The sequence below is a fragment of the Neomonachus schauinslandi genome, chromosome 3 (genome assembly GCF_002201575.2).
Source record: "Neomonachus schauinslandi chromosome 3, ASM220157v2, whole genome shotgun sequence".
Lineage (NCBI taxonomy): Eukaryota > Metazoa > Chordata > Mammalia > Carnivora > Phocidae > Neomonachus > Neomonachus schauinslandi.
Window position 1 is genome coordinate 135,594,413 of NC_058405.1, and position 23,942 is coordinate 135,618,354.

Sequence of the window (23,942 nt, forward strand, 5' to 3'; positions counted from 1 at the left end):
GGGCGTGCGTAGCGGAGGTGCGAAGTGGGTAGCCGCGAGGGGCCGCGCGGGCGGGACCGAGGGGCTGCGGGAGGTGCCACGGGTCTGAGGTGAGCGGGTTGTGGGCTGAGCGCCGCCAGCTGGGGTGTGGAGTGTGTGCTGGGTGGGAAGGGGTGTTTGAAGTTTGAGCCCTTTAGTCTGGACTCTGACTCGGGTTCCATGAAGTTTTTCGCACCGATTTTCTCGTCTGCGTTGTGAAAACAGTAATTCTCGCCCAAACTGTAGTACGTTCGTATGGATCAAACGATGTGATGTTTCTGAAAGCTCTTGGTGAACTAAAGCATATAAAATAGAATGCCAACTCCACAAGAGCGAGGATTATATTTTGTTACCAGCTGTACGGTGTTTGGCTCAGAAAGATGTTCATAAACATTTGTTGAATGATGAATGCGTACTAGGAGTTCGTAAAGGCTCTCAAACCTTCCCTTTCTAAGTGGGCTAGGTGTTTTCCTAACTAGGTGGCATGTTTCCTTAGCTTCTCGTAGGACGCCTGTTAAGCCAGCACTGATCATCTCGTGCCGCTTGACGGCTCTTGAGACTCCAGGGTTTTCATTGGACGTGGCTGCTACCGGTAGGGGATCCACCAACCCAGTCCTCTCTCAGGGAGGCAGTGGGTGTGATAGCAAGAATAAACCTTTCGTGAGAAATTTACTCTTCTGTCCAGTAATAACTATAACAGCTTTCTTTTGCGTGTCTGGTATGTTTCATGCACTATGCAAAAAAGCTTTACACATTGTCTTATTAAATTCTAATAACAGCCTCCTGAGATATTTACCGACGAGACAGAAGGCTTAGAGATTAAATAGCCTGCCAAGGATATGCAGTGGTCGAAATAACTTTGGAACACAAAGAAAAGGCGATCCAGGACATAAAGTTTGAGATTCACACAGAAAAGAATAACAGCTATGGTATAACTGAGGAACTATCCATAGCTGAGGAAAAGAGACAAGTCTTAATTCAGGCTAAAGGTGTTTCTTTCTTACTTGAGTCATTTTGATTTTTTAATGAAACATTTATTAGATTTATGTTGTTTTTAAATTGCTAGCCTCTATTTGTATGAAGCCATTCTAAAGTTTGGGCATCATAAAGGAAAGCAGGAACTCTAAAAAAATTATGTCCATTCTGGAAGCGAATATATTCTACCAAAATTGAGGATTTAAGATTTTCCAAATTACAAATGAAGACACAATCTTGATACTAAATTCTACAATCAGGATTTACAAGTTATGTATGTGAACTTCTTCCTGGAAATATCAACAAAAACAATATTTTTGTATTTGTCTGATTCAGTGAGTTTTTAAAAATTTTAGTCGTCTCAGTATTATAATCTGTGTATTCTTCTCCAGCTCAGCATTATGTTCTGAGTGTATTCTTCTTGTTTGAGGAAATATTGGGACTTTTCATAAGTTCAGGTGATGAGAATACAAAGATTAATAAAGTGTACTCCCAGCCCTCAATGATCTTACTGTCCAGGAGGAGACTCCTATATGTGCACAAATATGGAAACTCATATGTGTACACAGATATGGTCTTCATAGCAGTAAAATGCGGGCTTCCCAAATATGGAAATAGTGAAAGGAGATTCAGGGAAGACTTCAGGAGAGAAAGATCTTAGAGGATAAATTTGACCTATAGACTAGAAGAAGATACTGGTCATTGCTATGTTCTTACTGATTCTTGTAGTACAAGATTCATTCCCAAGTCGTTTTCTTACTGATTTTTGCAGTACAGTGTAAAGTTTAAACTTTAACGAACACCCTTTATTAGGTATGGCAATAACATCCATTGGTCATCAAGTAAAATTCTTTGTTTTGTATATACTAAAAATGTTTTTCTCCTTTTATTTTGAATCTTCTATATGTTTTTTAGTTTTTTAAAAAATGGAGCCTTGTTCCTGTGATACTTTTGTGGCATTACCTCCAGCAACTGTTGGTAACAGGATTATTTTTGGAAAAAATTCAGATAGATTGTGCGATGAAGTACAAGAGGTAGTTTATTTTCCTGCTGCAGTTCATGATAACCCGAGAGAACATCTTCAGGTGGGTGAAGTACATGTTTTGTTTTTCGTTTTTTTTTTTTTTTTTTTTTGAAGTACATGTTTTGTTAGCAATAGTTTTCTTTAAAAAATGTCATAAACAGCTTTTTTTAAAAAAAAAATACCTAGCTATTTGGCAGGGACTATAGAAGTTAAAAATTCAAGGATTTAAATCTGAAAAATAATTTGAGTCAGAACTAGATTTCTGGTCTTATATTTCAATGATTTGGAGGAAGCTGAAATAACAATAAAAATAATTGTTAATTCTTTGATCAAATATTTGAATGTTTATCATATGCAAGCATGTCAAATAGGGCAAAGATTTAAAGTCTGCTGTCAAGACCAGTTCTGTCTTCCAGGAGCTTAGGGTCTAGTAGAGGAATAGGATGTGTATGTAACTAACCCTATTATAAAATAGGGTGGTTTAAATGCTCAATTTAAGTAAGAGCAACAGTTGTGACAACAATGGAGAAGGAGCAGTTAATTCACACTAGAGATCAAGGAAGTCTTCACCAGGAGCTGGGGTTTCAGCTGGAGTTTGATGGACAGAAAGTACTCTGATTGGTATAGAACAGAGAAAGTCATTCCAGTCTCTGGAAATAACAGTTTTATCATCAAAAAAAGGCTTATGGGGCCCTGTGATAATACTATTAACATGCATTTTATGCAGTCCATTTGGTAGTATACACATTAATTAAAGGATCCTTTAAAAATTATTAAAAATCCATTCAACAAGGGGGCCTGGGTGGCTCAGTTGGTTAAGCGACTGCCTTCGGCTCAGGTCATGATCCTGGAGTCCTGGGATCGAGTCCCTCATCGGGCTCCCTGCTCGGCAGGGAGACTGCTTCTCCCTCTGACCCTCCCCCTCTCATGTGCTCTCTCTCTCTCATTCTCTCTGTCTCAAATAAATAAATAAAATCTTAAAAAAAAAAAACCCATTCAACATGGAACTTAAAACGTTTCACATTATGCTTTTATTGCTAAGTTATGTATTTTTCAGATTTCATTTTATTGCTATTCTAATACTAAAATATATTAAATATTAGATGTTTTCTGTATACGGGCCTTTTTTTTCTTTTGCGAGACTATTTATTCATCTTAGATCCATTTCCACTTTCTCTCTTTATGTTTAAATTTCTCCTATTCTGTAAACCAGTGGTTCTTATTCTTTATACTACTACTATACTACTTCATAGTATAGTTTATATATAGTATACTATATATATATATATATACTCTACTTATATTATATAGTATATATATATATACTATACTTATATAGTATACTTATATATATAAGTATAATATATATATATAGTATACTATATATATATAGTATACACACACACACACCCATCACACCAGATGGGTGACTTCCACAGGTTACATAGGCTTCTATAGCAATTCTCTTGTATATAAGGGCTACCATATGGGACTTATGTCACTAATTAAGAAATACTGGACATTGAGATTGAGATCCATTCCCTTTAAGCTTCAACTGAATACATCTTCCTCTACAAAATGTTTCGAGATTTCACAACTAGAAACTCTCTCTCCTGAGCTTACGTTAGCACCTCACTTTTACTTTTCTTAATGGCCCTTATACTTTACATTTTGTTGTATTTTAGTTAGTGTGAAAGTCTTAGTTTCTTGAAAGCAAGATTTGTATCTGATTCATCTTTATAACTAATATATCTCTTAGAGTGCTTTGTAGTAAGAGATGCTTAATAAATATTTGAATGAATAAAAGCTTTAGTCAATTCTGAATAAGTTTTAAGGGTAATAACTTTATTATAGAAAATTTTAAGTTAGTTATACTTTATTTCATAGTGGGCATGTCTTCTGCTTGGTTTGTAAGATTCTGAAACTTGATAACTTTTTCTTTTTTGGTTTTATGGTTGTTGCTATGACTTTCTTTACAGTGTACTTACATAGAAATTGATCAAGTTCCTGAAACATATGCTGTTGTCCTTAGTCGCCCAGCTTGGTTATGGGGGGCAGAAATGGGAGCCAATGAGCATGGAGTTTGCATTGGGAATGAAGCTGTATGGGGAAGAGAAGAAGTTTGTGATGAAGAGGCACTACTGGGCATGGACCTTGTCAGGTTATTTTTTAATTATATTTTTTCAGTATAGAACTTGTCTAACACTCTTACAAGTTTTATTTTCCTATTTTTGCCATATTTTGGACATTGATACTTTATAGTTTCTGTTAAAATGCTTCAGAGTACAGACATACCTCATCTTATTATGCTTTGCCTTATTGCACTTCACAGATATTGCAGTTTTTACAAATTGAAGGGGTGTGGCAATGTTATGCCAGGCAAGTGTATCAGCACCATTTTTCCAACAGCATTTGCTTACTTCGTGTCTCTGTGTCACATTTTGGTAATTCTCACAATATTTCAAACTTTTTATTATTATTATTTTTGTTATGGTGATCTGTAATTAGTGATTATAACTTGGTGAAAGCTCGGATAATGGTTAGCATTTTTTTTAGCAAGGAAGTCTTTTTAAATCAATTTTTAAATTAAAGTATGTAATTGTTTTTTTAGACATAATGCTGTGGCACACATAATAAACTATAGTATAGTGTGAACATAACTTTTATATACACTGGGGAACCAAAAAATTCACTTGACTCACTTTTTGCGATATTCATTTTATTCCAGTGATCTGGAACTGAACCTGCAGTATTTCCAAAGTATGCTTGTATATGCATGTAATTTGCAGACTCAAAGATCATTAATTGGGAGAAGGGAAGGAGTTGAAAATTATGATTCGTTTATGTGAACTATGTGAAGTACCTAACATACTTTATCAGACCTTAATTAATTCTCACAGTAACCTCATGGGCTATATATTATTATCCTCATTTTATAGATGAGATACTGAGATAAAGCAACTTGCCAATAAGTTACCAAGTTGGAATTTGAACATTGATCTATGATTCCAAAGACTTTGTTTTCATGATTCCAAACTGACTTCAGAAGGAATGGCTTAGAAGTTGAATTTCAGTTTATCCATTAACTTGAAAGAACTTTTGCTTTGAATATAAACAAAAAATCTCATGTGCATGAAATTGTTTAAGAGAAATGATGGAAATTTAATCTGAGAACTTTTATATTTTTATTTTAGACTTGGCCTTGAAAGAGCTGATACAGCTGAAAAAGCCCTCAATGTCATTGTTGATCTATTAGAAAAATATGGCCAGGGTGGAAATTGTTCAGAGAGTAGGATGGTATTTAGCTATCACAATAGTTTCCTGATAGCTGATAGGAATGAAGCCTGGATTCTGGAGACTGCAGGGAAGTACTGGGCTGCAGAAAAAGTACGAGGTATGGACAACTTTTCATGATTTGTTTTTTTTTTAATTTGTCTTATAATTAATAAAATAACCCCCTTAACTGCAGACATTGCATTTAATTGTTTCTCAAGATTTATAATCCAGTGCAATGAAGGGTTGAACTTCAGGGGAAATGAAAAAATTTGAAAGAATGTTAACAGTGAAAGAGCACTACAAAGGGCTTTTCTGAAAAAGAGAAAAAGGTAGTGTTCTCTCTTTTCCATATTATGATACTAATTTTATATAACCTGTATATATTTTCTGTGCTGCATCTCTTGGTTGTTTTAGTACTTTTCTACTTCTTAATAACCCCTTGCCATTTCTTCCTCTTTTAACTTTGGGCTGAACTTAAACATTTTATTGCGTGTGGATATGGAGGTGAGGAAGGGGGAGTGCTTCTGGGGATTGGTGTCTGTCAGTTGGTGGCTGGAAAGAATATGTTGATACAATAGTAAAGAGTAAACATTGAGTAAAATAACAATTTGATTGTTTTAGGATGCTTTGCATGCATTTTTTTCATGGTTTCTTTGTGACCATATATTCCTTTCATTTTTCAAGTGACGAAATCTGGAGATGTGAAGTGCTTTACTTGAGGCAGCGATTGAAAGACTTAGAATTTAAATCTTTCCATCCTGACTCTCAGTTCAATATTCTTTCATTAGAATAATGAAAGTATAATTTCATTATACTCAAGCATGATCATGTACTTTTTATGTACTTACTTCCTGGATCTCCTAGTTTTACAGGAGAGATAATTTGCACATGTAAAATATTAAATGGTGCCTGAATGATTCAGGCACATAGATGATGTGAACATTTAGAGAAAGGAAAAGTCATTGTGGGCTGGAGAAATTCAGAAAGTCTTCATGAAGGTAGCCTTGAGCTTTGGAGGATTTGGATGTTATTTTTTCAAAATAAGTCATTGCCAGTTGTTTTGATGACATTTTATTTTATATTTTACCTGTTTTTATTTTGCATAATATATAAAATTGAATTTAGACTATTTTTTTATTTTATAATTGGCCTGATTGTACTACTAGCACTCTTTATTTTATTAAGTGTGCTAAATGCAAGAGAGAAATGAATAAATGTATTCTGTTGAGAAAGATAGCCCTACCTAGCCATTCAAAAGGAACGCCTGCATTGAGTGTAATTATCCAGTTGTAGATTAACTTTTCCAACTGGTTTCTCTTCCTATTACTAAATGAGCCCAAGAACTACATAATTAAATTTTAGTGAATTATCTATTAGATGGAAAACTCCTCTTCCCTGTCTGATTCTATCATGATGTTATTCTAGTTTTTGTAGTGAGAATATCCCAAGTATGACTTTGTTAGAGTAATTTAATTGATTTCTACTTAGCAGACTGTTACTCTTTTTTTTTTAATTTTATCAAATCTTTTTTTTAAATTTTATCAAATCTTTTTTTTTTTAAAGATTTTATTTATTGGGGTGCCTGGGTGGCTCAGTCATTAAGGGTCTGCCTTCGGCTCAGGTCATGATCCCAGATAGAGCCCCACTTCAGGCTCCCTGCTCAGCGGGAAGCCTGCTTCTCCCTCTGGCGCTCCCCCTGCTTGTGTTCCCTCTCTCTCTGTGTCTCTCTCTGTCAAATAAATAAATCTCAAAACTCAACAGTAAAAAAAATCCAACCAGAAAAATGGGCAAAAGACAGGAAGATATATTTCACCTAAAGGGATATACAGATGTCAAAAAAGCACATGAAATGTTCAATATCATTAGCTATTAGGGAAATGCAAACTAAAGCCACAATGAGGTATCTCTGTACTTATATCAGAAGAGTTAAAAATTTTTAAATGACACTACTAAACACTGGTGAGATGGTGGAGAATGGACCACTTAATCATTGCTGGTAAGAATGTGTAGCTACTCTGGAAAACAGTTTGGCAGTTTTTTAAAAAAACTAAATATACAACTACCATACTACCCAGCAATTGCAATCTTGTGCATTTATCCCAGAAACTTACATTCACACAAGAACCTGTACACAAATATTTATAGTAGCTTTCTTCATGATAGCCAAAAACTAGAAACAACCCAGATGTCCTTTAACTTGTGAATGGTTAAACAAACTGGTATATACCATGAAATAATACTCAGCAATAAAAAGGAAGGAACTATTGATATATGTAATAACCTGGATGAATCTTTAGAGAATGCTGTCAAGTGAGAAAAGAAAAAAAAGGTTATATGCTATATGATTTCATGTGTATAATATTCTTGAAATGACAGTAATAGAAATGGATAACAGACTAGTGGTTCCCTGGGGTTAATGAGGGTTTAGTGGGGGTAGATAAGTGGGTGTGCCCATAGGAGGGCAACGTGAGTGATCTTTATGGAGATGGAAATATTCTAGATCTTGACTGTGTCAATACCAATAGTTTAGCTGGGCTATTATACAAGATGTTACCATTGGGGGACACTGTGTAACGGGTACACAGGATCTCTGTATTACTTCTTACAACTGCATGTGAATCTACAATTATCTCAAAATAAAAAGTTCAAAAAGTTTAATTAAAAAAAAGTAATTCATTTATCTTTTTTGGGGCGGGGAGAGAGAGGGAGAGAGAAAGAGCGATTCTCTCTTAAGAGAGAATCTTAAGCAGATTCCACACCCAGCGCAAAGCCCGATGCAGGTCTGTCTCATGATCCCAAGATCATGACCTGAGTTGAAATCAAAAGTCAGACACTTACTGGACCAAGCCACCCAAGCACCCCTATTTATCTTTTTGAGTATGTAATAGATGAGATACACATGGTACAAAATTTAGAAGTCTATATTTGCATTTTAAATAGTGATTAAGAATCATAATGTACAGATAAATAAAACATGTTAAATGTGATTTTTCTTTTCCCTTCCCCTCTTCTTCTCTGAAAATAGAGGGAGTTCGTAATATTTCTAATCAGCTTTCTATAACAATCAAGATTGATCGGGAACATCTAGACATGAGAAGCTATGCTAAGCAGAAAGGTTGGTGGGATGGTAAAAAGGAGTTTGATTTTGCTGCAACATACTCTTATCTTGACACAGCCAAGATGATGATTTCACCAGGCAGATACTGTGAAGGCTACAAGCTTCTGAATAAACACAAAGGTAATTTTATCACTGAAATAATATCAGAATGAAAAATTATATTTTGCCTGTGTATAATGTGGGTATGATAAAATCTGGTTTTGAAGGAATTATTCTTAGTAAAGATAGTTTTATTAAACTGAAATTTTGTAAACTAATACAAGCTTTTTTTCTTGAGATGAGTGAAGTGCTGTATAATTCTGAGAGGATAATAATTCTTTTTGAATGACAGGTTTAGATTCACAATCCTCTGACCCCTTTTTTCAGTTTTTACTAATATTCTTAAACAAAATTGGGATCATTTTTCTCTCGCTGTGTCTGTCTCTGTCAGATAAATAAAATCTTAAAAAAAAAATAAAGATTTTATTTTTTGACAGAGAGAGATAGTGAGAGAGGGAACACAAGCAGGGGGAGAGGGAGAGGGAGAAGCAGGCCTCCCGGCGAGCAGGGAGCCCGATGCGGAGCTCGATCCCAGAACCCTGGGATCATGACCTGAGCTGAAGGCAGACCTTAACAACTGAGCCACCCACGTGCTCCTCATGTGAAAGGTTTTTTTAATAAGGTTTCTTAATGTTAGTCATTTTATAAATAGGTTATTTAGACTTTTTTTTCATGTAGATGGGTATGTAGGAAATGCTAAAATGTGTTATTCTAAGGAATTTTAGATTTACTATTACTGTAAAAGTAGAGACTGAGTAGCAGTTGCAGCAGTACCTATTCCCATTTGTTAAAAGCTATCGGACTGGACACTGTGCTAAGTGATTGCATTATCTTCTCTAAGGAACTATGTGAAGTAGGTATTATCTTCATTTCACAAATGAGGAAACTGTGCTCTTCATTTATCTCCTCTATGAAACTGAAAAAAATGGACTCTCTTATTTGAGCTTATATTTCTCTCAGCACCTAGTTCAGTGTCTTGCACTAGTATGTTGTATGTGTTTAATACGTATTTTTTGATTAAGTTAACAGGATTGTTAGTTGAATTAAATTAAATTGTAACTTACAGATAATTTAACAAAGATCACTGTTGTGTACTTTTTTCTGGCAATAACTTAGAGGTTCAGGACATAAATTAGGAAGTATTCCTAAAAAAATGAAGAAGAACAACACATAATTAAGGTAGAGAGGAAAATGTCAAGAATCCTAGGGTTTAACTGGGTTATTGGACAAAATAAAGAAAAAAATAGAGGTAATTATAAATTAATTAGCTACTGCATCATAGTAATTAATTCTGTTATTTTTAACTACAAAATAGCTGGATTATATATAGATTTAAAATGAATGCATGATTATAGCAAGAGTTGCACTGACCTGAAACTTCTTTTTCTCCCCAAGTATAATGTACAGTTCATCCAGCTTTCTGTGCTTGCCAAAAGAATAAATGTCTTTCCAATACTTTCATAGAAAATTGTCTGGTAGTACATTATAGTTAATTTTTCCTATGATTTTTCTAGGTGGAAGAGCCTACCCTTCTTCTTTCCAGCTACCTGATAGCTATTAACTGTGCTGCATGTATATCCAAATTGTATCTATATTCACTCATGTATTTTAAATAACTAGTTTAAATTGCAGTGAAATTGCACCCTGTGTTTTGCATTCATTTTACTGAACCCTGCTACTGCAGTCTCAGTACTTATTCAATGCTTGCTAGTGGATTACTTATAGCTATCCTACTCAAGTGATCATGTAAATCCTCCCTTCATTTTGAGAATTGTAGGTTTTGAATACAGAAAACATTTTCATAATACCTGTATTATCGCAGCGTTATGGTTCCGACACTGTTTTCATTAAAACTTGCCATTTATAGGAATTTAGATTTGAATCATTTTAAAATCTCACTAGGTGCAGAAGCTATGTGTCTGATAGATAGGTGTGGATGGTAGGCTTTTGCTTTATTGTTTAGTTTTAATGTTAAGGGCTGTTTTCAGATACACCCTCTTTTTTTCTTCCTGCATTTTCTCAAAATTAATGAAAGATTTGTTCTTATAACAAGTTATCTATAAATTATTTTTCTTGAATTTGAAGTCATAGCTATCCTAAGGAGAAATGGAAAATTTGCTATTAACATGAAATAGTAACGTATATGATTGACTGAGGGTATAATATTAGATTATTTTATATGGAAGTCAATTTTATTTTAATTTTAAATGTCACAGAATCACATTTTTAGTACAGACTTGCTGTAAGCTTTTTTCTTTTAATTATTCCCTTATATCATGGGAATGGAGGGAGGAAATTCTTGCTTTTCATGCTCTCTTTGTCTTTGTGAGTTATTTCATTTTTTATTCCTTTACTGTTATTATAGTAGGGTATTAGGAGAGAGGAGACAAATAACTGTGGTCAACCAACTGTGTTAAATGAAAGTTATTTGTTTCTTTAGAATGAATTTTAATGCAATAGTTAAACATTTCCAATATAAAGTATGTGAAAATATCTGATGGCAGGAACTATATGTTTTATGGTTTTTTTTTAACTGTACTTTTTATAATATAGGTCTATCATGTTCGTTACTATTATTGAAAAATTGATACTACTTGAGGGTAAAAAGGGACTGATGGGAGGCTCAATAGTGGAGTGGTTAAAAGCACTGAGCTGGACTTCTGCTTCTGGTTATCAAGGAATAACTAGTATTACACTAACCTCCCCCCCAGAATAACTATAAAAGCTGGAGGAATAAAAACAACTGTTTGAAGGTATAGGTGAACACCCAAAACAGTTAGGACATGAGGGCCTAGATCCAAGAGATTGAGAAAAGATTAGCTATACTCTGAAAAGTGCCTGACCTTCTATGTCACAATTTCTCCTTAAAGCAATTTTTGACTTCTAAGCAGCACAAATGTAGGATGAGATATTGAGAAATCAAGACAAAAGTAGTTGCTAAGAGCCTAAAAAGCTAAGTAGAGATTTGGGAATCTCACAAGGCCTTAGGGACACACTTAGATCTAATAGCCAACCAGGAAGAGGCCTGGGAAATATCCCAGGCTTTCAGTTGAGACCCCAGAAAAGCTACAATAGGGAATAGACCAGTCTCAACTGGATCAATAGGTAATCTACTTATATTCTGTCTGTTTTCCAGAAGAAAATTAAATCCTCTGTTGAGGAAAACATCATGAAGAACTTCTATAAACTTTCATCCATAGTGTCCAACATTCAATAAAAAATTATCAGACATGCCAAGGAATAAGACTAAGTGACTGAAAACCAAGAGAAAGCAGACAGTAGAAAGTGACCCACTGGTATTCATAAACTAGCTTCATCAGACACAGACTTAAATTAGTATGTTTTGGGTGGGTGGGTGGCTCAGTCGGTTAACCGTCTGCCTTTGGCTCAGGTCATGATCTCAGGGTCCTGGGATCAAGTCCTGAGTCAGGCTTCCTGCTTGGCAGGGAGTCTGCTTCTCCCTCTCCCTCTGCCCCTCCACTCATGCTCTCACTTTCTCAAATAAATAATTTTTAAAAATTATCTTTATGATCATGTTGCAGTAGTTAAAGTTACATTCTTACCACTTTTGTTGGAAAAATTACACTGGATTTAGTCATTGTTCTAAGAATTAGCATATTAAAATTCTAACCTAAATTTTGTTGACTCTAAGCTTATATAAATTTATTTTTGTAATATTATTATTTCATTTTAAAGACCTAATCAGTCCTTTTCCTCCACTATTTACCATGAAATTTTGATTCTTATTTTAAATGTGCTCCTTTAAATGGCTATTTTCTAGTACCATTTTCTTTTGATAATGAGAATTTCTTGTATTTATTCAGGGGAAGGCTTTTAAACCTATTCTGAAACTCTTCAGGAAAGATCCTTTTTTGAATTGTTAACTGTGGTCACCCCAACTGAAATTGGACCAGGGGACTTTCACTTCTTTACATTCACAGAGCTACATATCTATGTCAAAGTGCATCAATATCTATCTCTCTGTTTCTCCATTTCCTAGGACAGTGCGTGGCATTTAGTAGATGCTCAATAAGTATGTACTGAATGAATGAGAACTAAACAGAGAAATATCCCATTCTTGTCTTTAGAGAATTTATAATCTAATGGCAGAGATAGGACCAATATATACAAAAGATCAGGAATGCTTATAGGAAAGGAGAACCTTATTCCAATTAAGCTTAATGGTAAGTTTTAATTTGAAGGAGTTTTAATTTGATTCAGGGGAATTGAGAGTCAAATTTTTGGAAAGAGAATTATGACATGTTAGAAGAAGGTATTTGGGCTACTTTTGGAGGACTGCATTGTGTAGGGATAAGATTATTCATCTTGTTATTAGGAGTTAGATCTGGAAGCACATCTTTTTTTTTTTTTTTTTTAAGATTTTATTTATTTATTTGAGACAGAGAGAATGAGAGAGAGCACGAGAGGGAAGAGGGCAGAGGGAGAAGCAGACCCCCCGCTGAGCAGGGAGCCCGATGCGGGACTCGATCCCGGGACTCCAGGATCATGACCTGAGCCGAAGGCAGTAGCTTAACCAACTGAGCCACCCAGGCGCCCTGGAACCACATCTTTGACTATGGAAATGTATAGCAAGGAGCAGAGCTGTCTGAAGGCATGATTGGCTTTTTAAATTTTTTGGTGGAAATACCTTGCAAATACAGAATTCTGAGGGTCTCTGTAACAATGGTCATGTTGTGTTTGCTAAAGAGAAAATAGATTTTTTTCTATTTTTCTAAAATAAAAACCTTAAAATATCAAACTTCACATATGAAAACAGAAAACAAAATATAATGCAATCTATTTTCATCACACACAATGGACATTTAAGTTTTTTAAGTAGTCCAGCAGAATTATGTTCATAAAAATTCTATTAACCAGGGACACCTGGGTGGCTCAGTCAGTTAAGTGGCTGCCTTCGGCCTGGGTCATGATCCCAGGGTCCTGGGATCAAGTCCCACATCGGGCTCCTTGCTCAGCAGGGAGCCTGCTTCTCCCTCTCTCTCCCTCTGCTTGTTCTCTCTCTGTCAAATAAATAAAAGTCTTAAAAAAAAAAAATTCTATTAACCAATAATGTGTTTTGTCTCCTTCATTCCCACTCTGGTTACAATTCACACTTTCAGATAAGGGTATTAAAGTCAGGTACAGAAATTATTATAGGAAAAGTATATTATTTTATAAAGAACATCTTGTATAATATTGGAAACCAAGCACAATATTCTCTTAATATTTTGTTCCCGGAATGGATAGACTCAGATAGTAGTTACTGATACTGTCAGTTCACTGCTAACTAAATACATCTTAAAAATTTTTGTTAAGGGCAACAAGACTGAGCATATTTTGCATTTTTTATTCCTTCTTAAGAAGTTACGATTTGGGGCGCCTGGGTGGCTCAGTTGGTTAAGCGACTGCCTTCGGCTCAGGTCATGATCCTGGAGTCCCGGGATCGAGTCCCGTGTCGGGCTCCCTGTTCAGCAGGGAGTCTGCTTCTCCCTCTGACCCTCCCCCCTCTCATGCTCTCTCTATCTCATTCTCTTTCTCAAATAAATAAATAAAATCTTAAAAAAAAAAAAAGTTACGATTTTACCTGATAAATGGTTTTGAGACTTTGTATTTTATATTTTCTAAAAAAATCTTCATTACAACAGTGGAATGAAACTAATATTTGTGATACAAGGTTTGTTTAGAGTCAATCTCTAATTTATACCTAGACTATTATCTCATGTTATATATTATCAATATAGAGAAAGCTCATATTTACAGTATATCAATCTACAAATTCATATGGATTTGATGATTTTTAAAATGATTTCCCTAGGAAATATAACTTTTGAAACAATGATGGAAATTCTCCGAGATAAACCAAGTGGCATTAATATGGAGGGAGAATTCCTGACCACTGCAAGCATGGTTTCTATTTTACCTCAAGACTCCAGCCTTCCTTGCATTCACTTCTTTACTGGGACTCCTGATCCTGAGAGGTAAAGTCATAGAATATTGTAAACCAGCAAGGGGTCAAGGAGTGGGGTAGTCATTAGTCTGTTGGTGATTTTGCCAGGCTAAATTTTCTTACACAAACATGACAATAATTTTTGGATGCATTTTCTGTTCAGGTTGTAGTCTGCCATTTCCATATGTACATAACTGCCGTAACTATTCTCATTTTTATAGGAGAATATGTTAATAGATTCTTGTATGCAGTTATCCCTACTCTTTAGTCATTAGTGTCTCTCATAGAACTTAATGTACATTACATTATAGTATTATGTACATTTACGTGTACATGTACGTTATCTTATAGTCACTATCTCCTAGTGTTATGGTCTTTCATGTTATTAAAGATATTTTCAAGAAGATGGGATGAGACTCATGAATACCTTAATACTGCTGCTGATTTTCATGCCAAATCCTAATCCTCAATCTATAACACTGAGGATTGTTCTTACCCTTCAACTGTGGAGTTTGCAGTAGAAAATGATGAACTATAATTTCACTTGGCACTGTTTCTGTGCCAGCCCCTTTGTTAGGTTCATGGGAATACTAAATAAAGTGTGCTCCCCAGCCCCAAAGGAGAGCCCAGTGTACCAGGAAAGACAGACATGGGTATAACTAGTATGACAGGAACAACTAGTATGTAACAAATTAATAGAGACTAGAGGGAATCTTAAAAGATTTAGAATAATGCTGAATATTTTTATATCCCCACAAGCCAATTTAATGAAGACTTTTTCTTCTAGATCGATTTTTAAGCCTTTCATATTTGTACCAAATATTCCACCACTATTGGATACCAGTTCACCAACATTTGAACTTGAAGATCCAGTTAAAAAGAAGCCACGTTTTCAGTTTAAGCCTGACAGAAGACACCCACTCTACCAAAAACATCAACAGGCATTGGAAATAATAGATAAAAAGGAGGTATGATTAAATTATATTGTTTTATCATTAAGAATGGTTTCAACTATGATTCAATCCACATTTTGAACTTCAGAATTTCAGCTTTCTTTCCTTCCTTCATCAAAATAGGTTTAAAAATAGTTTAGATGTTTAGATTATAGACCTGTAATTGAAGGTTAAAAATAATGATTAAGAATGCATTGTGAGCCTTTCCGCGCTACCCAGGGAAGTGTCCATATGGCATTGTTTTGCGTTCCCGTCGTAACTTAAAGGGAAACTTTCACAATGTCCGGAGCCCTTGATGTCCTGCAAATGAAGGAGGAGGATGTCCTCAAATTCCTTGCAGGAGGAACCCAGTTAGGTGGCGCCAACCTTGACTTTCCAATGGAACAGTACATCTACAAAAGGAAAAGTGATGGTATCCACATCATAAATCTGAAGAGAACCTGGGAGAAGCTTCTGCTGGCAGCTCGTGCCATCGTTGCCGTTGAAAACCCAGTGATGTCAGTGTCACATCGTCCAGGAATACTGGCCAGCGAGCTGTGCTGAAATTTGCTGCTGCTACTGGAGCCACTCCTATTGCCGGCTCCTTCACTCCTGGAACCTTCACTAACCAGATCCAGGCAGCCTTCCGGGAGCCGAGACTTCTGGTGGTTACTGAGCCCAGGGCTGACCACCAGCCTCTTACAGGGGCGTCTTATGTTAACCTGCCTACCATCGCTCTGTCCAAGGCCGACTCTCCTCTGCGCTATGTGGACATCGCCATCCCTTGCAACAACAAAGGAGCTCACTCAGGGGGTCTGATGTGGTGGCGGCTGGCCAGGGAAGTTCTGCGCATGCGTGGCACCATTTCCCGTGAGCACCCGTGGGAGGTCATGCCTGATCTCTGCTTCTACAGAGATCCTGAAGAGATTGAAAAGGAAGAGCAGGCCGCTGCTGAAAAGGCTGTGACCAAGGAGGAATTTCAGGGTGAGTGGACGGCTCCAGCTCCTGAGGTCACTGCTACTCAGCCTGAAGTCGCAGACTGGTCTGAAGGCGTGCAGGGGCCCTCAGTGCCTATTCAGCAGTTCCCTACTGAAGACTGGAGCGCCCAGCCGGCCCCTGAAGACTGGTCTGCAGCTCCCACTGCTCAGGCCACTGAATGGGTAGGAACAACCACTGAGTGGTCTTAAGCTGCTCTTCCACAAAGGCAAACAAAATGGAAATAGAAATGGGAAAGGTTGACGGAAAATAAACAGTTTGTAAAAGTCGGAAAAAAAAAAAGAATGCATTGTGAATCTTTTAGGGAAATTTAATATGTTAAATGTAATAACAATACCTAACGTTTACTGAGCACTTACTATCCAACAGCATCATGGTACCATTACACAGAATATTTTATTTAATCTTCACATTCTTTATGAGTAGCTACTATTATTATGTTCATTTTACTGATAAAGAATCTGAGACTTAGGGAGTTTAAGCAGCTTACTTCGTTTATATCTCACACCAAAAATGACAAAGCTACTGGAGGGCAGTTAACATAGTCTCTTACATAACGTTCTGAATCATATAGCCTTAGATTAATTTTAATGGAAAGTGCTTAACACCCCTTAGACTTAAAATAATAACAATGAGTTGGAGTTTTAAAAAAATGATAAATGCTTGTGATTTTTAAATGTAAGCATTAGAGAAGATTAACATATCATCCAAAATCTCATCTCTAGAAATAAGCAGATATATTTTGGGGGACACAGATAGATACACACATAGACTGACAATTTTATAATATCCATACTTCTTCAGCCTTCTTGCCCTCTTCCCTCTCTGCCCCAGAGATAAAAAATAGACTAGAAGGAAATGGAAGGGCTACCTAAAGGTTTTTTACAGAACCATCAGCTCACTTCCTTCAATGAAGGAAAAGATTCGCCATCTTATACCTTATAGCTTATACCATCTTATACCTTCTCTCACCTGTTTATACTCTATTGCCTATAATTCCTTTTCTTCATCAAGGTATATACATTTACATTCTTTCTACATAACTAGTATTACACTAACCTCCCCCCCAGAATAACTATAAAAGCTGGAGGAATAAAAACAACTGTTTGAAGGTATAGGTGAACACCCAAAACAGTTAGGACATGAGGGCCTAGATCCAAGAGATTGAGAAGAGATTAGCTATACTCTGAAAAGTGCCTGACCTTCTATGTCACTTTCTACATAAAGTGAATTAAATTAATTGTCCTCTAGGTAATTATTTATTGACTTTTGTCTGTAGTATGTTTGCATGGTTGCCATTCCCCTGCCTGCTTTGCTTACGCTTAAAGCAGATAGTTCTGTCCAGACCTGCTATTTGCTGTGAATTCTTGACACTATTCTTGCTTTATTTTTTTATATTATATTTATTTTATTTTATTAAAACTGTGAGTGTAGGGGCACCTGGGTGGCACAGTCAGTTCAGCGTCTGACTCTTGGTTTCAACTCAGGTCATGATCTCAGGGTCATGAGATTGAGCCTGACATGAAGCCCAGCATCGGTCACGTGTGGGCCGCATGCTCAGCGAGGAGTCTGCTTAAGATTCTCTCTTCCTCTCCCTCTGCCCCTCCCCTCCTTCAAATAAATCTTTAAAAAAGAAAAAAAACAAACTTCGAGTGTAAACACTTTTTGTAGCCTGGTGGCATGGAGTGAGAGGCAAGCAATTTGTCCCAGGAGTCCATTAAGTGTGCTGATGAAAGCCCAATCCACTGGCCATGGTGTCATACACTGCATGAGCTTGGCTTACCCTCCAGACTCAGCACAGCTCTGTGAAGAGTGATGAGTCCTTTGGTTCCTCTTGCCTTGATGCTCAAGTTCCTCAGTGATATGTTTCAAGACTGTCTGCTCTGGGGGGATTTTCCCTCATTCCTCCCTGAGCAGCCTCTACACTGCACTAATTGCTTACTATAGTTCTCAGGAGTTGTCAGCTTCCTTTTCCCCTCAATACTGCTTCTGGAAGGTTGGTTTTGTAGACTTATTATTAAATATTTGTTTAATTAAATTACTGATTGACATTTTTCTAAGTAATACTGAAATTAAAATTTAAAAGCTGTTGTTACTGCTTTAGGCTTTACTTAATAGGCATTAAATGTTGATTGACGACAGAAAGTAGTGGAAAGACAATAGAATTTGAGGGAAGAAGTGTCAAAGAGCTGGGTTCTAGTCTTTTTTTTTTTAATTTAAGTATAGTTGACACACGATGTTAACATTAGTTTCAGGTGTACAATATAGTGATTGGACAACTCTATACATTATATACACCCCAAGTGTAGCTGCCATCTGTCACCATATGCTATTACAATACCATTAACTATATTCCTTATGTGCCTTTTATCCCCCGTGACTTATTCATTCCATAACTGGACATCTGTATCCCCCTCTCCTCTTCACCCATTTTGCTCACCCCCTCACGCCCCTCTCCTCTGGCAACAATCAATCTGTTTGCTATGTATTTATGGGTCTATTTTTGCTGTTTGTTTTGTTTTTTAGATTCCACATCCAAGTGAAATCATATGGTATTTGTCTTTCTCTGGTTCTAATCTACTTTTATGTCTTAGAGAGAGTCAATGCTACTTTTAATTTACATTTTTTTTTAAGATTTTATTTATTTGAGAGAGCACGCACACAAGCATGAGCGGTGGGGAGGGGTAGAGGGAGAGGGAGAAGCAGGCTCCCCGCTGAGCGGGGAGCCCAATGGGAGGCTCCATCCCAGGACCCTGAGATCATGACTTGAGCCAAAGGCAGCCGCTTTTTTTTTTTTTAAAGATTTTATTTATTTATTTGATAGAGAGAGACACAGTGAGAGAGGGAACACAAGCAAGGGGGAGTGGGAGAGGGAGAAGCAGGCTTCCCGCAGAGCCCGGAGCCCGATGTGGGGCTTGATCCCAGGACCCTGGATAATGACCTGAGCCAAAGGCAGATGGTTAACAACTGAGCCACCCAGGTGCCCCCGAAGGCAGCTGCTTAACTGCTTAACCAGCTGAGCCACCCAGGCGCCCCTTGTTTTACATTTCTTGATTACTAATGAGGTTAAAAATCTTCTCATATGTTTATTGGCCATTAGTATTTCCTCTTAAATGACTTGCCTCTTCTTTTCCTTAGCCTATTATTAAATTGTTTCTTGGTTGTTTTTGTCTTTTGCCTCAAAGAGGCAAAAATATGTGAGTTTTGAGTCTGTTATATTGCAGATTTTTCATCAGTTTATTGTTTAACCTTTTTGTCTGACAAAAAAGTTTTAAGTTTAGTCAATTACATTTGTTAGTCTTTCCCTTTAAGGCTTCTTGATTTTATGCTTGAAAAGGCCAGCCTCACCTCAAAATAAATATAACTTCTGTATTTTTTTTCCAGTATGTATATGTGTGTTTGAAAAAAATATTTAGTTCTTTAATTTGTCTGAAATTTATTTTTGTGTATGTTAGGAAATAGGGATTCTGTTTTCCAAGAGCTGACTAATTATTCCAATACCATTTGTAGACAAAATACATTCTTCCCACTGATATGGAGAAATGTAGCATTTCTTCAGAAAAAGTCGATACAATTTGATTGTAAAGTCCACATTAAGGTTAAGAATCTTTGTTTTTTGGAGTTCTGTGCCATAATGGTTCAAATTTTTAAAATTATGCTCATTTTCTTTATTTTTTAAAAAATTTTATTATGTTATGTTAATCACCATACATTACATCATTAGTTTTTGCCGTAGTGTTCCATGATTCATTGTTTGCATATAACACCCAGTGCCCCATTCAGTATGTGCCCTCTTTAATACCCATCACCAGGCTAACCCATCTCCCCACCCCCTTCCCCTCTAGAACCCTCAGTTTGTTTCTCAGAGTCCATAGTCTCTCATGGTTCGTCTCCCCCTCCAATTTCCCCCCCTTCATTTTTCCCTTCCTGCTATCTTCTTCTTCTTTTTTTTAAACATATAATGTATTATTTGTTTCAGAGGTACAGGTCTGTGATTCATCAGTCTTACACAATTCACAGCGCTCACCATAGCACACACCCTCCCCAATATCTATCACCCAGCCACCCCATCCCTCCCACCCCCCACCACTCCAGCAACCCTCAGTTTGTTTCCTGAGATTAAGAATTCCTCATATCAGTGAGGTCATATGATACATGTCTTTCTCTGATTGACTTATTTCGCTCAGCATAAGACCCTCCAGTTCCATCCACATCGTTGCAAAGGGCAAGATTTCATTCCTTTTGATGGCTGCATAATATTCCATTGTATATATATACCACATCTTCTTTATCCATTCATCTGTCGATGGACATCTTGGCTCTTTCCATAGTTTGGCTATTGTGGACATTGCTGCTATAAACATCGGGGTGCATGTACCCCTTCGGATCCCTACATTTGTATCTTTGCAAACACGAAACCAGCCCCACAAGAAATATTGGAAGGGGTCCTCTAAGCAAAGAGAGAGCCTAAAAGTAACATAGACCAGAAAGGAACACAGACAATATACAGTAACAGTAACCTTACAGGCAATACAATGGCACTAAATTCATATGTTTCAATAGTTACCCTGAATGTAAATGGGCTAAATGCCACAATCAAAAGACACAGGGTATCAGATTGGATAAAAAAACAAGACCCATCGATATGCTGTCTGCAAGAGACTCATTTTAGAACCAAAGACACCCCCAGATTGAAAGTGAGGAGGTGGAAAACCATTTACCATGCTAATGGACACCAAAAGAAAGGTGGAGTGGCAGTCCTTATATCAGACAAATAAGATTTTAAACCAAAGACTGTAATAAGAGATGAGGAAGGACACTATATCATACTTAAAGGGTCTATCCAACAAGAAGATCTAACAATTGTAAATATATATGCCCCTAACATGGGAGCAGCCAAGTATATAAGCCAATTAATAACAAAAGCAAAGAAACACATCAACAACAATACAATAATAGTGGGGGACTTTAACACCCCCCTCACTAAAATGGACAGATCATCTGAGCAAAAGATCAACAAGGAAATAAAGGCTTTAAATGACACACTGGACCAAATGGACTTCACAGATATGTTCAGAACTTTCCATCCCAAAGCAACAGAATACACATTCTTCTCTAGTGCCCATGGAACATTCTCCAGAATAGATCACATCCTAGGTCACAAATCAGGTCTCAACTGGTACCGAAAGATTGGGATCATTCCCTGCATATTTTTGGACCGCAATGCTTTGAAACTAGAACTCAATTACAAGAGGAAAGTCAGAAAGAACTCAAATACATGGAGGCTAAAGAGCATCCTTCTAAAGAGTGAATGGGTCACAAGGAAATTAAAGAAGAATTAAAAAAATTCATGGAAACAAATGAAAATGAAAACACAACTGTTGAAAATCTTTGGGATGCAGCAAAGGCAGTCCTAAGAGGAAAGTATATAGCAATACAAGCCTTTCTCAAGAAACAAGAAAGGTCTCAAATACACACCCTAACCCTACACGTAAAGGAGCTGGAGGAAAAACAGCAAATAAAGCCTAAACCTGACAGGAGAAGAGAAATAATAAAGATGAGAGCAGAAATCAATGAAATAGAAACCAAAAGAACAGTAGAACAGATCAAGGAAACTAGGACCTGGTTCTTTGAAAGAATTAATAAGATTGATAAAACCCTGGCCAGACTTATCAAAAAGAAAAGAGAATGACTCAAATAAATAAAATCATGAATGAAAGAGGAGAGATCACAACCAACACCAAAGAAACACAAACAATTATAAGAACATATTATGAACAACTATATGTCAGCAAATTAGATAATCTGGAAGAAATGGATGCATTCCTAGAGATGTATAAACTGCCAAAACTGAACCAGGAAGAAATAGAAAACCTGAACAGACCTATAACCACTAAGGAAATTGAAGCAGTCATCAAAAATCTCCCAACAAACAAAAGCCCAGGGCCAAATGGCTTCCCAGGGGAATTCTACCCAAACATTTAAAGAATTAATACCTATTCTTCTGAAATTGTTCCAAAAAATAGAAATGGAAGGAAAACTTCCAAGCTCATTTTCTTTCTTTCTTTCGTTTTTTTTTTTTTTTTTTATGATTATTTATTTGACAGAGAGAGACACAGCGAGAGAGGGAACACAAGCAGGGGGAAGTGGGAGAGGGAGATGCAGGCTTCCCGTGGAGCAGGGAGCCTGATGTGGGGCTCGATCCCAGGACCCTGGGATCATGACCTGAGCCGAAGGCAGACGCTTAACGACTGAGCCACCCAGGCACCCCCCAAGCTCATTTTCTAATAACTTTCTTCTTACATACTTTTTCTCTCAGTACCTACCCTGTAACTGGTTATGGTAATTCATCAATAACTTAAAAATTGCTTCATTCTGTAAAAGTCATGACCATTTGCCCCCTTCTTGAAACAGAGAGAAATCATAGGGAGGAATCATCGAGAAAATGTCTTTTCTTTTAGTTTCTTTCCCTTGAATACTGCTGTTCTTTTTCCTTTGTTGAATCTGATAATCCTGATTTTAAATATAGAAGATCCAACTTCATAAAAATATCTTAGCCTCGAAGAATAAGGAACATTGATGATATGAAAATTGATTACTTATGACAAAAATGCTGCTTAAAGCTATACAATCAAAATAAGATGTTTAAGGCAACTATTTGTAGTAGCTATATAATAAAGCTTTCAAAATAAAGATTCATTAAAAAAATATCTTGGCCTCAATTTTCAGCAACATTCCCCATACACAGTATCATAATTTCAATGGTCCTGTTATTTGTCTTTTAGGTTTCTTGCTTATAGACTAATCCTACGCAGTTACTCTTATCTTTTCTACTAAAGATACCTAATAAATTGGGGTTAATCGTTAATTCAATCTAGAACAATGATTTTTCCTGAAGAATTTCATTCCTTCTATATCTAAAGAATAAGAGGAAGGGAACCAAACTATAAGTGGAAACCGGAATGAATAAATCTTGTCCATAGAGGTGAGTTGGAATTTGGTTAGACTTGTACATGTGTCTGTGTGTTTATTTATTTTTATTTTTTAATTATTCAGGAAAAAGCCAAAACCCTGTTGGACAACATGAAGAAACTGGAGAAAGAACTATTCAAAGAGATGGAATCAATTCTTCAAAACAAGCATCTTGATGTGGATAAAGTTGTTAATCTCTTTCCTCAGTGTGCAAAAGATGAAATTAGAATTTATAAGTCAAACATTAGTCCTTAGTGGTCATATAAATGGTCAGCAATCTTCTTCAAAGTCAGAATCTATCATCTTGGTAAATGATATAACCTCATTTGAGCAGATCTGATTATTCTTTAATAGCATTTACGTTAATGGCCTATTAGAACTACAGATAGCCTTGCTGAAGTATTGAGAAAGAAAATAACATTGGAATTAGGCACGTATATCAGGGGATAGCCAGGAGGTATTTCAGGTATTTACTTGTGTGTGTGTTTTTTTTTTTTTTTAGCCATAATACCTTTTTAAAAATTATAATAATTTAATATTCAATTCTTTATGAAGCATAAAATATTAAAATAATGCATGGATTTATGTTTATTATAGTTATGTATTGTCCTCAAATAATTTTCTCATTTACAGCAAGAAAGTAGA

The 23,942-nt window shown here is 36.3% G+C and overlaps 1 protein-coding gene and 1 pseudogene across 1 annotated transcript; both read left to right on the top strand.

Moving 5' to 3' along the window:
* The first annotated feature begins 28 nt into the window (after window positions 1–28).
* SCRN3 (secernin 3) lies at window positions 29–23,797 on the top strand. Its single transcript, XM_021703088.2, has 8 exons — window positions 29–89; window positions 1,909–2,078; window positions 3,997–4,178; window positions 5,212–5,411; window positions 8,319–8,531; window positions 14,266–14,428; window positions 15,185–15,365; window positions 23,382–23,797. The coding sequence occupies exons 2-8, from the start codon at window positions 1,920–1,922 to the stop codon at window positions 23,550–23,552; spliced, it is 1,269 nt and encodes a 422-aa protein (XP_021558763.1). The 5' UTR covers window positions 29–89; window positions 1,909–1,919; the 3' UTR covers window positions 23,553–23,797.
* LOC123324305 lies at window positions 15,591–16,564 on the top strand (annotated as a pseudogene).
* Window positions 23,798–23,942: the final 145 nt, after the last annotated feature.